This window comes from Ambystoma mexicanum, chromosome 13 (assembly GCF_040938575.1).
Source record: "Ambystoma mexicanum isolate Mex_15411 chromosome 13, UKY_AmexF1_1, whole genome shotgun sequence".
Classification (NCBI taxonomy): Eukaryota; Metazoa; Chordata; class Amphibia; order Caudata; family Ambystomatidae; genus Ambystoma; species Ambystoma mexicanum.
Window position 1 is genome coordinate 471666743 of NC_090938.1, and position 15002 is coordinate 471681744.

Consider the following 15002-nt stretch of genomic DNA (forward strand, 5'->3'; position numbering starts at 1 on the left):
TAAGTTACTACAGACTCCTCCCTTCTGTGGTGGGGTCAGACACTGTCACATTGAGGTGTACGATTTGTGGACGCCTCAAGTTGGGCGCTTCCATATCCATTACGTGGAGCTCCCGGACAGTTTTTCTGGTGCTCAAGGCTTTTGGGCAAGATGGCTTTTCTGATTGTGGTGACGTCTGCAAGGCGTCTAAGCAAGCTTAAAGCTCTTTCTGTGGAACTTCCGTTCCTAACTTTCCATAAGGTTGTGCTTCGTTCTCGCCCTTCTTTCCTTCCTAAAGTGGTTTCTGAATTCAATTTGAACCATTCAATATATACCAGTCTTCTTCCCGAACCCGGTCTCTGAGGCCGATAGTTCTGCGCAACCTAGACGTCGGACGGGCTCTGTAATTCTACCTCGATAGAACGAGTGAACTTCAAAGCTCTTCACAACTTTGTTCGATGAACCTAGGGGGAAACAAGCCTCAAACATCCATCTCCCATTGGATAGCCTCAAGTATATCCTAGGCCTAAAGGGTTCAAGGCCTTCAATCACCAAAGGGCATGCATGCATGCATATCTGGTCAGTGGCAAGGCAGCTGCGGTTGCCTTCCAAAAGTACGTCTCTTGGGAGTCCATCACCAAAGAGGCTAAGTGGCCCTCCCCAACTGCTTTTTGCAGACGTAACTGTCTCAACCTAAGTTCCCGGGTTGATGCCCAATTCGTCAGGCGGTTCTCAATTTGTTCCAGTAAGCAACATTTCCATCCACCCGTAATACCTATGGTCAGTGATTGGAAATCTCCCACAAGTATGGAGGAAAGGGGACTAGACGTAGGAGTATGACAATCTTACTCACTGTAGTGACTGCCTTACTCCTAGTCCATATGATATGGCATTTATAAAGTGCCTATACACAAGTGTTTCATAGTCCCCTTTCCTCCATACGCCAGCCCGCACTCCCCTCTTAAAAGTATCCTTTGTTATTGCTAAATGATCCTGGACCTGGCGATAGAAAAAGACTGATGGGTGGGTGGAGCTCAGAAAGGCAATATTTCAGTCACTTGCAGGTGGCCCTGCGTAAAAATAAAAGGACAAAGTGCTTTGGTCCCGTCCGAAGGATGGAATGCAGAGTATGGGGGAAAGGGGCCTATGGGCTAGGAGTAAGGTAGTCACTAAGGTGAGCAACTGTAATTCTGCTTTCAGGCATTATTTAGGTTTTTATTTTGCTTCCTAGAATTCAGGGGGCCCTTCTATCACAGCAGTTCTTCAAGGAGACTATATTAATCTGATATTTTTCAGTTATTTTCCACGTTGTATGGTAGCTCTGCCACTAGCTGAGGTCCTGTAATTGCATCAAGAGCTCTTTTGCTGCGAGACTTAAGAGTTTATGGATATTTGTCTGCCGGTCTACATGCTCGAGCGAGGATATAAAACATCACAACCATTTGATCGGACCAACTTACTCCCATATTTTTTATATTATGAATTGTCTGCATTCTATACAAAACAATAGCCAGACGGGGCCCCGTTTGTGTGGGGCATAGGAACGCCAAGATAATAGTCTGCCATCATTATTTCATTAAGCCTTAGTCGGTGCACCACACGTTAAAGTCCCCAAGAATCATCAGTCTTGGGCATTGTAAACCATCTAATGTGAGAAATGACTCGTTAAAAAAAAAAGCCCTGTGGGGTCCATGTGATCAATGGCAAAGCACCACTCGCATCGAATCACTTGCTGACAGCGATAGTGTGTGGCAGTTTCTGCATGCTTCTCTCCTCCCCCGTCGTTTCTTCAGTTTCAGTGGTCTGCTTGTCTTCAGCCTCCGGAGCCATGCCTTTTATGCAGGACCCCAGCCAATTCGCACACATGCACCATTTAAACTCTGGGTGGTGGCTATCCTTTCAGGACAGACGGCCCCCTAGTTGGAACTGATTTCAGGCAGGCACACCAGAAGACCAAGAACAGCAGTTTCCGGCTCCTCCCCTGTTTACTGTCCTCGGCCACTGAGTCATGGCAGGCTTCACAAAGGATTCCCACCGAACACAAGTGTCAAAACCAGGACCCTCCCCCTCCCCCCCCCACCCAGCACGGCAGAAAAGCCAAGAAGGGACCAGCGAAAGAGAAATGGCAAAGAAAGGTTATAGCCACTATTTTGGGTCGATGGTGAACCGTCTGTGCATAACCGCGGCTGTGAATACAGTTTGGTTGTAAAACTTGCACAAATGTAGGTAGGATAAAACCACTGCCACCAGCCATTTAGATTTGCCAGTCACTGTAAACTGAGATACCGGAGCAGTGAGAAGGGGATACAGTGTAAACCATCAGCACTCCGCAGAATGTGGGGTTTGATGATCTCACAATGTTAGGATACTAAATATCCCCCTGCCTTTGGGAACACATGTTCTCACAAAGAAAATGACAAAAAGGGAAGCCTAATGGGCTCCCAGCCACACTGCACAGTGCTCTGTTTAGCAAAATTCAGTGACCGATGCCATAAAACTTGTCTGAGTATTTCTCAGTTATAAAAAGAAATAAGTATCCCAAAAGATGGGATAAATGAATGAGTGAGTGGGGGGAAAAGGTTCCCACTCAGGGGAACAGACCTAAAATCCATAAGTCCAGCACAAAGTGCTGGGGGCTCACTTGTGGAGAATATGCATGGAAATCTACTTAACGCTACTCTGCATTGTCTTGCTTCCAACAGAGTTGTGCCTGAGCTATCTTCCAGGCCCAAGTGGCTTAAGCATTTGTTAAGTGGAGCAATGGTTGGTCGGTCAGTCAAAGTTTATTTCGGATAATAAAAAAAAACATAACGCATGTACAGCATTACATAAATAAAACATCATAGATCATAAAAGGAAGTCCACCCTATGATCAAATGCAGATGCTTTATCACACAAAAACAAGTACCATAACATAGCCTTCATGGTACTGCTAAAATAGCTATTCCTCCTACACAGTTATCTTAAAGTTCCTTACAATAGTAGCCTGTTTCAATTAGGGTCCACCAACCAGTAACAAGACCTCAGTCTCCCTGTAGCTACATCAGGCCTTTTCTAAAGTAAATCGCTCTTCTCAAAAAAGAGAGCAATGCCCAAGCAGTGAGAACAGAATCGGCACTCAGAAGAAAAGAAAGTCTCTTTATAATAACGGATCTCTGCCTTCTTAAGAACAGGGATCAGGGTTATACTCCGGACTGCGGTGTAGTGTGTACAAAACAAATGGGCCAGATCTTCATTATGATGGCCGCACACAGGACACTCAGCAGAGTCCGGGAACCCCTTCCAACTACAGTATTTCCTCTTAAAAGAAGGCAGTCGAACTTCGCTCTAGTTAGTAGCCGTCTGTCCTTCCGGTAGGAACCCCATATTATGTATGGTTGGATAACACCTAGCCTGCTAATCAATGAGTGTGATTGTGCAGATTTATTATTGTACTCCAAAAGTATTGCTTTCCTCACAAAGGGGTATCCTAACACAGGTCTATAACTATTCCCCTCTACTTTTATTATAAGTTCCCCTGGCAGAAAAAGTACTCAGGTTAGCCTCTCCCAGGGCTTTAGCGATATAGTCGAGCCATGGGATTCTTTGCCGCCCTGCCCAACACAGACCTAATGATAAAGTGGCTAAGGGAAGCATATTCATTCGTCCACAGCCGCACCAAAAATGGGGTCGGAGCAAGCGCCCACTGGTCCTCCCAGAACTCTAGTCCCAATTCTCGATGGATAGAGATAGAGGCTGCAGAGTTTGGGAGGCCCAATAGTCTCCTTAGGAATTTGTTCTCCTTAACTTGTACTTCGTTGGCCCTCTGAAAACCCCATAACGGGGCACCATACATTGTGACTGCCTTGGCTTGCTACACATAGATTTTGGAAATCACCTCCAAATGCTGGCTCACACACCTTGACATAAATCGGAAGATGCCACCAATTTGCTGAATCTTTTTGGCCGATTGTTTGGCCAGGTGGGCCTTCCCAGTTAGAGCTTCTGAGAAGCTTATTCCCAGATAGTCAACCTTAACCTTAGGAATAACTTTTCTGGCACAGAGCATCGGTTTCATTGCCACTGGCCGTTTTCAACCCACACAAGCCATCACAGACGATTTCTTTAGTATTCATTTTTAGCCCTAAATCACACAAAGGTTGTATATGCATTTATCAGAGTCTGCAAAGCTCTCGGGGTTCTTGCTATCAGTACAGTATCATCCGCGTATGCCAATACTGGAAAGGCCCGAGCCCCCAGAACCCAAAGGTCAGCCAAGATGTTTGTCAGATGTAGTGGAAGGCCACTGATGTATAAACAAACAGATAGGTGCCCTGCCGCACACCACACGCGACCCTGAAACATGCGGACCACTGCGCACACAGGTCTCATTGTCGGTGTGAATATCAACCAAAACCCTCAATATATTCCCCAGACAACCCAAAGACCCGAGCACGGCCCAGAGCTTCACCCTGTCAACCTTATCAAAAGCCGTACTTGGGTCCATGAATGCCAGGTACACTGGCTCACCCAGTTCGCCACTATGAGGTACAGGTTGAGACTGTGTTCCATAGTTCCAACCCCTGGACGAAAACCCAGCTGGATGTCTGATAGCACTCGATGTTCCGACAATCATAGTTCAATATGTGCTAACAGCACTCTCCCAAATATTTTTAAAGACAAGTCCAACAAAGAAATGGCTCTATATGCACTTGGGTTCGCCTGAGCCCCTTTTTTAAGAAATAGGAAAAATAATGGCCCTTTTCCATGAAGGGGGATAGCTAGCGAATTCCATACAGGCATTGAACACCACTGTTAGTAGTGGTGCCCACAAGTCCAGAGGTTCCAGAAACACATCTGATGGAATCATGTCTGGGCCAGGCGCTTGATTATGTGCTTGTTGGTTAATGGCCGCCTTCACTTGCTCCAGGTCAAATTTTAGGCAGGATACAGTCTGACTGACCCGGCTCACAGAGGTCAACGCCCCAAACAGGCTCCCAAAATGCTCTATCCATGCCTATTACTCTACATGGGTCCCACTGCCCACATTAGATCCACATCCACATCCAACTGAGCCGCCCTTCACAAATTCCCAGAAAGCCTTCTGATCCCATTGTTTGACTACATTCAGAAAGCCATCCCAGGACGACTCCTCAATTTCCCGTTTCCTTCTCGTAAGCTCCTTTTGGTAATGTGCTCTAGCCTGGGTAATCTCCCTTCTGCTAGATAATGGGTTCTTCAGAGTTTTCAATAAACCTCTCTTCGCCCCTCTACAGGTCTCATCGAACCACCCCTTCTGCAGTGCTTTCCCCTTGTTCTTACTTACTATCGTAAATGTATTAGAGTGCACCCACTAGCTTCACAAATGTGTCTACAATTAGCTTTGGTGGTAAACTATCCCCCAATATTCCTGCCAAAAGAGGCTCATTCTCTGAAATTACTTCCATAGTGCAATTTCTCCTCCAAGATAGTCCCCCGTTTAATTCTTCTTGAGCCGAAAGAAACTCCCTTCTCTGGACGAGCAACAACCGAATGGCCCTACCGCTAGCAATCCTGTTAGTGCCAAACAGATGGTCACTATTCACATCATGAATCACCATAAAACTCAGGATCCGTGCTCAGATGCAAAAATAGTCCATTGTTGAGAAGCCCAAATGATTAAGGGTCACCTGTCCCGGAATATCCGTAGCCAAGTGACCGTTAACCGCTCGTTGTCGCCACTCTGTCAGCCATCAGCACATTGGTAATCCCTTTGGGCAGACCCTTTCATCACTCATACGTGGAGATGGAATATTCATAGACAAATCCTCCAAAGGATCAAGGTGATCATTGACCCGCCCATACCCATCTTCAAATTAAAATCGCCACTCCATATATATATTTCTGAGGCTTGTGGAATCTGCTTAGATCACATGCTGTGCATAGGCCGACATCTAGTGGAAGCTGCGGAGTATTAGTTTGTTTTTCGAAACTCGAAAATGGGCGTCGACACAGGCGTGCCAGTAATACTATCCCTAGTGTGACGTCCACTGTACCCAAGATCCCTCACGCGTCTAGGATCCTCAGATTGTTTTTTTCCGCCATACTGGTCGGAAGCATCTTGCGGAGTCCCCTGGCCTTAGCCATACTTTTGCTATTATATTGCAATTTAAAATTATTTATTGACATCCTTCCCCCACCCCAACGTCGACCATCGATCTCGACGACGGCTGGAGAAGACATCGACCGTCGGCTGCTGCACGACGGATCTGGGCCTAGTAGGCCGCTGGCCTCGGCCCTGCAAGTAGGGAGAGTGGGGGGTGGTACATACTCTTCACTCTTGGTATATAGGTACACCTTATATATTTCCTACACTTATCAGCCCGCTGCCTCAAGGTGCGTATGGAGGGTACCCCTTTCCAATTCTGCCCCAAGTGCAGACGCCAAAGTGTTGGCACAGGATTTACTGGAAGTTGAGGCACACCATGTAGATGCCTCTGCTCCAGCCCTTAGTCGGGGTTGACATCTCCTGCCAAGTGTGGCTCCATGTGACGAAGTTCTCAAAGGAAGTGCAGGACAAGGTACTGGACCTTCCTTTTGATGGCAATGAACTGTTCCATTCCTCCACAGATGAGGAACTCCCAAAGACTGAAGCTCCAGACTGAAGAATGCAATATCCTCATTAACCAGCTCAAACAGTGCCACCTAGAACATAACGTTTTAACATTTTTAATTTATACAGAGGTCAGGGTCCCAAACTGTCCTTCTCTGGCTTCAAGGGCTTTCAGGATCGCTGTGCCCGCCGAACTGAAGCTCCGGTTGGTGGGCCCCACCGAAAGCAACAACGGCAAGGTGGTCGGTTTTTCTCTCGGCCCTCAGCCTCCTCTCCAGGGACAGGTAGTCTCCCTGCCAACAAATCATCCAAATGATATTTTGTCGGCTTTGCGATACAGTGGGAGGACGAATCGTGTCTTATCTGGAGGCGTGGCAGACTATCACTGAAGACTGATGGGTTTTGTCCATCGGGCGGGCTTCCGCTTGCCCCTACCGCCAACCCTCACCCTTCAACCCTCCCTTCCAACAGACCTGGTCACCCTCCCTCAGAGCCGAGGTACAGAAACTGCTAGACCTCAGAGCGGTGGAGCCTGTTCCTCTCAGGGAGCAAGGGGAGGGCTCTATCTTTCCCAGTTCAATCCTACTTTCGTCCCCTCCCCTCCATACTGCACGGCCGTCCCTTTCAAGGGATGGCAGACGGAAACTTTTTCACCAGAAAAAACCTTCTGCCCCCTTTAAATTTAGGGGCGCGCGGCCCAGCGAGCCTGTGCTGCCCTGACTCCGCTCTCTGGTGCCACACCTCAGTCCCCTTTTCCGCGTCGACGGGAACGGGTCGCATTCGTCAGCGCTCCTGGGTTTGGCTTCGGCCATGTAATTCCATGCGCGGATACTTCTGTCTTTTAGGTCTCATCAATCATTTAGGTACTTGGTCCTCTGGCGTCACGCTCCTCCCCGGCGCATGTTGACTTCTACAGGGTTCAGCAGGTGTCCATCCTGCAACAGGCTCTTCCCAACTTCAGACCCCCACGCCCTTTGCCTACGTTGCCTTGGCCCAGACCACGGTTGGCAATCCTGTTTGGCGTGTGACTCGCTGTCCTCGAAAGGCGCTGAAGAACAGACTAGCCAGTTGTCAGCTCTTCCTGAGGATCTCAAGAACTTCGTGAAGCATTGAACCAGGCCCAAGGTAGGGCCGTTATTTTCCTGCGTACCCCGCAAGGGAGACTCCTTCCCAGGGACTCTCCCATACGGGAGGCACCGGCCAGGTCCTTCTACCAACACGTGCACCGAGGCTGCTACAGCTACCAGCCTTCGGGTCGAGGGATCCTCTGATCCTACCAGGTGCAGTGTTGAGGGACCGGAAGGTTATTGTACCGGGTCTACACCAGAGGGGCTACGCCCTTTTACCGCCACAATGGCCAAGGGGCTACGCCCTAATACTGGCAATACGTCAGAGGGGGCGCCTAAACGAGCTCTACATACCCCTTCGTCGAAGGTGTCATACATACCAGGACGAGGTCCGAGGAGCAGGGTAGGCCTCGTGAGCCACACGCAAGAGTATTTGACGAAGCCGGGCCCAGCGGGCTGAGCAACATGTGGCAGGCAGCTCGACAAAATGGCTGCCGTGCCAGAAACGGGCACCCGTCCTGAATTCAACAAATTCAGCCAACGGACAAGTGTCAAGGTTTCGACAGGCCTCAACCAGGTATGTGGCCCAGAGTCTACTCTTCATTTGCGCAGGGCATCTTTCCTTTGCATCCATATGGACAGGGTACGCAGCGGCTCCAGCAGTCCCCCTGCTACCCCGTTGGTACCCCCTGCCACGTCTTTGGCCAGTGGGGAGGTGCTCTTTGAGAAATTCCTCGGCCTCATGAGGTCTCCTCAGATTGGGGTGATCAAGGACGCAGTCGGAAGTCCTCCCTGCCATGCTAACGGCACCACAGACTCCTCCATCGGGTCCCCAGGGCCAGTTGCTGCCACCTCCTCCTGCTCCACAGCCAACTCCGCTGCCTCCGGCTGCGGTCCCTGTACCCCAGCCTTTGGTGCCATCTACTCCTTCACAAGATCCTCCAGAACTGCAGGATATGGACGAGGAGGATCCGGATACGCCACCCTCAGCCAGGGACTTCCATGAACGTTTGGCTGGCCTGGCGGAATACCTGGGCTTCCCCCAACCTGAGGTCGAACAGCTGGCAGAGGGGGTTCTGGCTGAAGACCTCACGAAACGCCCCTCTGCCAACACAGGGATTCCACTGCAAACCGGTGTAGTCTCCCTGGCCAAGAAGGGTTGGCTCAAGCCCCACTCGGTCCAGCCTGTCAATCGACGCCTGGACGCCAAGTACAGGCAGATGGAGGGGGTTGGGGGCAGATACTCTTTCTCTCGACGCATCCTCAGCCACACTCCTCGGTGATTGCTGCGGCATCACTATACTCCAAGCCTCAGTCATCCTCAGCCGCCTCCTCTGCGGCGCTGCTACGCAAGGAGAAGATCTTGGAGGTGTACGGCAAGAAGATCTACTCCGCCTCCTTGCACCTGTGTCAGGCCAACGCAGATGCCATGCTGGCTTCCGCCAACCAACGGTTATGGCGGGAAATTGTGGACTTCCTCCCGGAACTTCCCACCCAGTGCCAATGACGCATTAAGGCAGGGCTAGTGGAAGCCAAGCTCGTGGCGCATGACCTCATGGAATCCACAGTGGCTAATATCGATACCTCTGGTCGTACCATTTGTATCACCACGGACATGAGAACAACCTGGCTTTGGGCAACAACTAAATTGAACCTGGATGTCCATGAGCGCATTCTAGATCTACGGGGGGGGGCACCTCGTCCACTCCTCTACGGACGAAGAGCTGGACAAGAACCGCTCAAAACGGCGTAGTCTTTATCCGTTCTTACAAAGACCACGGCCAAATCATAACCCAATCTCAGCAGCGCTCGGAAAAGGGTCGTACATATGGAGGTTTCAGTGGCTTCCAGGAATGCAAAAAGGGGAGTGGGGGGGGGGAAGAGTAAGGGCTTTTTCTAGTCCCCCTCCTCAGCGTCAGCCTCCGAGGGAAAGAAGGCATGACATGCCCCTTTGGGTCCATGTCACCAGTGGGGGGGCAGGCTTGCTCTCTGTGCACAATCCTGGAGCCAGACTTTTGCGGACCCCTTGCTCCTCTCGGTAGAATCCACGGGGTACCGCCTTCCTATCCCAGCCTCTCCTCCCTCCTTCTCACCACAGGTTGGGACAGCAACTCTTGGCGGAGATACGGTCACTCGAGATTCCGTGGCACAACATGAAGGCGTATGCCTTTATTCCACTGCCTCCGATTCATTGGTCACTCTGCAAGCTCGGGAGTGCATCGAATTGCACTCTCCTCTTCATAGCTCCTTGATGGCCAGCCAGATTCTGGTTTTTCAGAACTTCAGCATCTGTCGATTCTTCCTCCCATCCGATTGCTGCTGATTCCCGACCTTTACCAGACCGGTGTCACGTTCAGAGACCCGAAAGGGAAACCGCCTTCCAAAGCAACTATCTCCCGATGGATTGCCTCCTGTATTTCAGAAGCCTATAGCACCCATGGCCTTCAAACTCCTTCATGCTCATCTTGTACATGTCAAAGCGGCTGCTGTTGCCTTCCAAAAGTATGTCCCTTGGGGAAACCATCGCCAAGGCGGCTACGTGGGCTTCCTCATCAGCTTTTTGTAAGCATTACTGCTTGGACCTGATCTCCAGGGCTGATGCCCAATTTGGCCAGGCTGTTCTTAAGAACTTATTCCAGTAAAGTTTTTTTTTTTTCCATCCACCAAGCTATCTGTGGTGCGTGCTTGGGAATCTCCCACTGTTAGGGAGAATTCTCTCTTTAGGCTGAATTTCCTAACCTAGTGAGTCCCCCAGCAGCTTTGCTGGATTTCTGGAGTTTGTTTTTTTTCTCCTGCCAAGAGTGAAACTCTTTCTCCCACTCTTGGACATGATTTATGGTGTTCCTTTGACTGTTAATGTGTTTTATGGGCTATGGGGTCCTTTACTCCATAGGGTCTCATGTGTTTTTATTATGTGTTACACAGCACCCTCAGTGCAGTAACACAGGGGTGTCATAGTGACCCCCCACCATAGACTCCATACCCTGGGACTGACTACTGTCTCCCAGGGCATGTAAAGTCACCATTGGCTTTACTAGTCCCAAATTATTAACAGAAACCAGTACAAACCATCATATTGTGGACCGAACTGGTCGGGGCAATTCGATTGCCCCGGGGTCTGTTAGTCGAGGGGGCACGTCTCTGTCCCCCCTGATCGAGTTTTGGCTGGTGGCAGTGGAAACTACTTTTTATATTCGACCGCAAATATTTTCCTATGGGATTTTCCCATTGTTCGAGGCTACCAACTTTAATTATTTAATTCTCATAGCCTCGAACATACCGCCGGTTTATTTAATTAATATTAATTCGCCGGTTGGTATTTTTTGCCAGGACTCGATTCTAAAATGGCGTTTGTGTTCTCTTCTATGACTCCAACCCAAGTCGAGCCCTTTTGTTCCACTTTTTGGCAGGCTTCTCCACAGAAGCCTCCAAAAGTGGTGCCACTCTGTCTGGGTACCACAGGGGGTGTGGGAAGGGGTTTAGGCACCATGGACTGAGTTACCTTGGTAACTCAAGTCTCACTCTTGTGTGATTGGCCCAAGTGGTGAGCCGGTCGGCTCACCACTTAGCATGTTTGACAGCTAGGCTGAGTGAATGGGGGTATGCTGCATAAAAGCAGGACTTTGGGGACTGGAACTTCAGAAGTCGCCACAGGACCTGAGAATCCGACAAGGGAGAAGCTGAGCCGACCTACCACGACGACACCACCGGTGGAGCCCTGCGGAACCGACTCACCACTTCCCGACGACAGAGAAGATCTCCCGGCTGGAGAGGCTTCTTCCCATGACTGGTGGGCACAACCAGTTTTACCTTCCTCCTTCGCACCCCAGACCGGTTTGTGGTCGAACTGCCCGTGCCAAGCACCCCGGCGGCCGGATAGCCACTCACCACTGCGAATCAACGGACCGCTCCTTGTACCTGAGAAACTCTGCGGCTGGTTTCTTCCCTGGCAGTGCAACGGACTCCTGTCTTCCTCCACGACGAGATCCTCTCTTCCCCCGGACGAAGCAACGACTTGCATCCGCTGCCAGGAACAACTGCCCCCGCTGGAGTCTTCTCACCACTTTAAGGTACTGTGTCCGCCAGGCCTCCCTTTCTAAAGATTGCTACAAGGTAATAACTCCTTAACCTTCTGGACTGGGCTGGCCGCCTTGACCCTCTAACTGGTCCCTTTCTTTGGTCCAACTCCTTTTTGAACCTTTTCAAGACTTTTGTGCACTGCAACCATGTGACCGTGGACACATTTTGTTTCAATCCTCTTAAAGCGGATCCGGCCTACTGACTCTGAATTCACGGTTTTACTTTGCCTTCCTCTCTTATGTTCTTGTAAAAGTGTTGGGATCTGTTTCAATTTGTTCTCTGCTTTTCTCTCCCTTTTTAAAACAAACTATTAGAGTGCCATCTACGTTAAGCGCTCACTGCTGTCTGAAAATAAGTGGGGCTTTACTTAAGACTTGTCTAATATTCTTTTAAGGGAGTGTATCTTTTAGTGTCTGTTTTTGAATTGCTTACTATTAATGCCTGTGTTTTTCTAGATGTGGTTTTAAATAAATAATTATCTCTTTTACACCAAGCCCTGGTCAGTGTTTACTTGTTCTATTGTGTTCTCTTGACCTATTGTGAATACTCTGTATACTGCCTAACTCTTCTTGAGGGAAGTCTGACTGCTCAGCCACAGCTACCAAATGAATCTGTGAGGTACAGACTGCTACCAAGTGGGTTTACTGCCAAACACCTGTAGTCTTAAATCTTTTGCAGTGGTCCCCAAGGGAACTGCACAGGTTTCTGCCTAACACCCACAATTCTGGAGGAAAAGGGACAGGATGTAGAAGTATAATAAAGTTACTCAACGTAGTGACTACCTTACTCCTAGTACATAGTCCCCTTTCCTCCATACGCCCGCCCGCCGTCCCCTCTAAAAGTATCCTCTAATATTGTTTAAATGGTCTCTGACTTGGCGATAGAAAAGAACTGAAGGGAGATGCACGGAACTCAGGAGGGCAGGGTTATGGCCACATGCGGTAGGTACCCTGCGTAAAAATAATAGGACACAAATCAAAAAATGTTGCTTTTTTACAAAAGTGCTCCGTTCCCGTCCTGAAGAACGGAATGTCCCACAACTATGGAGGAAACGGGACTACGGACTCGGCGTAAGGTAGTCACTACGATAAGTAACTTTGTTTTTGATTATGATGTGGGTGGAATAGCTCAGATTAAGTGTGCTATTTATTTGATGTGAGTGATTGGTATGTCTTTCACACTGATTTGCATGAATTTGGACATTCTTTACGATCTGTGCTCAAAATACCCATTATGGACCATTTTCAATATAGATCATTATTTTTTTATTTTTGCAAAGTGGGCTTTACATCGATTAAATGTGTTTTATTTTTTTAGTTGGCGTTATTCCTAACTTTGTGATATTCCCAGTCTGAGGGTTAAGAATATTCCAATATGCAAAATGTGATGCTAAAAAATACTGATACTTACAGATGCATCTCTTTATACCGAGGAGTGGTTGTCTGCTTTTGGATTTCCGATTGTTGAAATCCTTAAATGGATTATGATGTTAGATCTTAATGCCTTTTTGCCACACTTTCTAGGCTAGCAGAAGGAGAACAGATTTTATCTGGTGGAGTGCTGAATAAACAGAAAAGCTACGAGGACATTGTTATCGAGTTTGGCGATTCAGCAAGCTTTACCCTTTCTCTGCTGGGATATGTTTATTGGTATGTCTAAACTTTATATTCTATGGTAGCCATTGCCTTGTTTTAGTCTGCCACTCCAGATTCGCACTGATGGCGATTCCTGTAAACGCAGTGTTTGATTCTGAAACATTACGTATGAAAGTAACTGAGCTGAGCAAATGGAGATGATGCAATAACACACTAGTCCAGGGATCAGAATGAAGATTGGATCAGCAGAATCTAAAGCTAAAAGCTGCTAGTGGGTATCCAGCGTTAACCAGTGACCAGTAACTACCACAATGGGACGAGGAGCCAGTACATGGCGTTACCTTTACATAAAATGTAAAATTATCATTTTGTCCGTTAGTTATGACCCTTATGCTTTAAATGTCGTATAGATTTGTGCCAATGTATGTTTATGGATTGTCCCAAACGCATAAAGGTAATTCCACATAGGTATTGGTTTGACATCGGTAGACCTGGGGAGCCGAACTTGGATCCTGGTTGCTGTCAAACTAACCTGGCTCTTCTTGGGTACAAGCAGGAGCTAAATAGCCACCCTCAATTTTGAACCCTGTTGTGTGACTCTAATTTTAGAGTATGAGATTTGAGCATCAACTTAATTCTGTTTTGTAAGCAGACATAGCCTACTCAGCCCTTCCATCTTTCGAAGCATTATTCATTGGATACTGTTAAATAGTAAAATTGCCTTATGTTCTTAAAGTCTTCCATTTACATCTCTTGGTGGTGACTGCTGCAGGAGTTGAAATTGGAATTCATGGAGCAGGAGCTGGTAGTAGCTCCTGGTTATCAGGGATTTCTCTGACCAGGAGTTACTCATTGTGGCACAGGAGCAATTAAAGTCCAGTCTCATGAATGCAGTGCCGGAAAGATGGCAGAACCTAGTTTTTCCCCAACTTTGGCATGCTCCTACAAATGCACATACCCTGAAACACTTTTTGCTGTCTTGTGCTCTATTGCTGACTTTCTGTTGAATCCTGTCTTTTGCTGCACATGTCATGTTTTTGTTTTTTCAATTGCCTTCTTTTATTTATTTCATTTCTTTACCATCCATTCTTCCATCTTGCTACTTCCTTATGTAGTCCTAACCTATCTTTGCTGCTACATCATAACACAGAAATTACATCTATTACTACATTACTGTGTTATTGTCTCTTTACTGCCACAACATTTCTCTCTGCTGCCAGCTCACACTTTTTCTATGCTGCAGAATGAGGCTCTAATATATAACATGCACAAATATAACTTTCAAGTGAGATGCATACCTTTGTGGCAAGCACATATAACCATTAGTGCTTTAGATTTAGTGTAGTTTTCCTAATACACATTCCCAGACACAGTTAATATCAAATGGGTATATTTGTGTGGCACCAGATGGCTTAGGGATCCAAATGCAGCTCTTGATAGCTCTTGCTGACAAGCTAGCCAGGCTCTTCTATGCCCTATCCAGGAGCTAAATTGCTCCCTGCAATTTCAAACCAGGCTGCTGTTGGAGCAGCGGAATCATGCTGGAGCCTGGTTGCTGGTTACCCTGCAGAAGGGTTGGATCTGTGTTGCACTCTTGCATGGTGTTTGTTGGTATTTCCTCTGACGATTGACTCTGTCCTTACCGGATGGGACTGAAATGTAGGAGTAAAACAATGTTTGTCCTTTTGTTTTGATGCAAAGCCGGGCCTA

At 48.0% G+C, this 15002-nt stretch overlaps 1 protein-coding gene across 2 annotated transcripts in view; it reads left to right on the forward strand.

The window, feature by feature from the left end:
* Window positions 1-15002, forward strand: part of CDC27 (cell division cycle 27) — a 1618725-nt gene that overhangs the window by 146963 nt on the left and 1456760 nt on the right. For both annotated transcript variants that reach the window (XM_069634092.1, XM_069634093.1), the window contains exon 4: window positions 13221-13346. In XM_069634092.1, the coding sequence (XP_069490193.1) occupies window positions 13221-13346 (126 nt within the window). The remainder of the gene's footprint in view (window positions 1-13220; window positions 13347-15002) is intronic.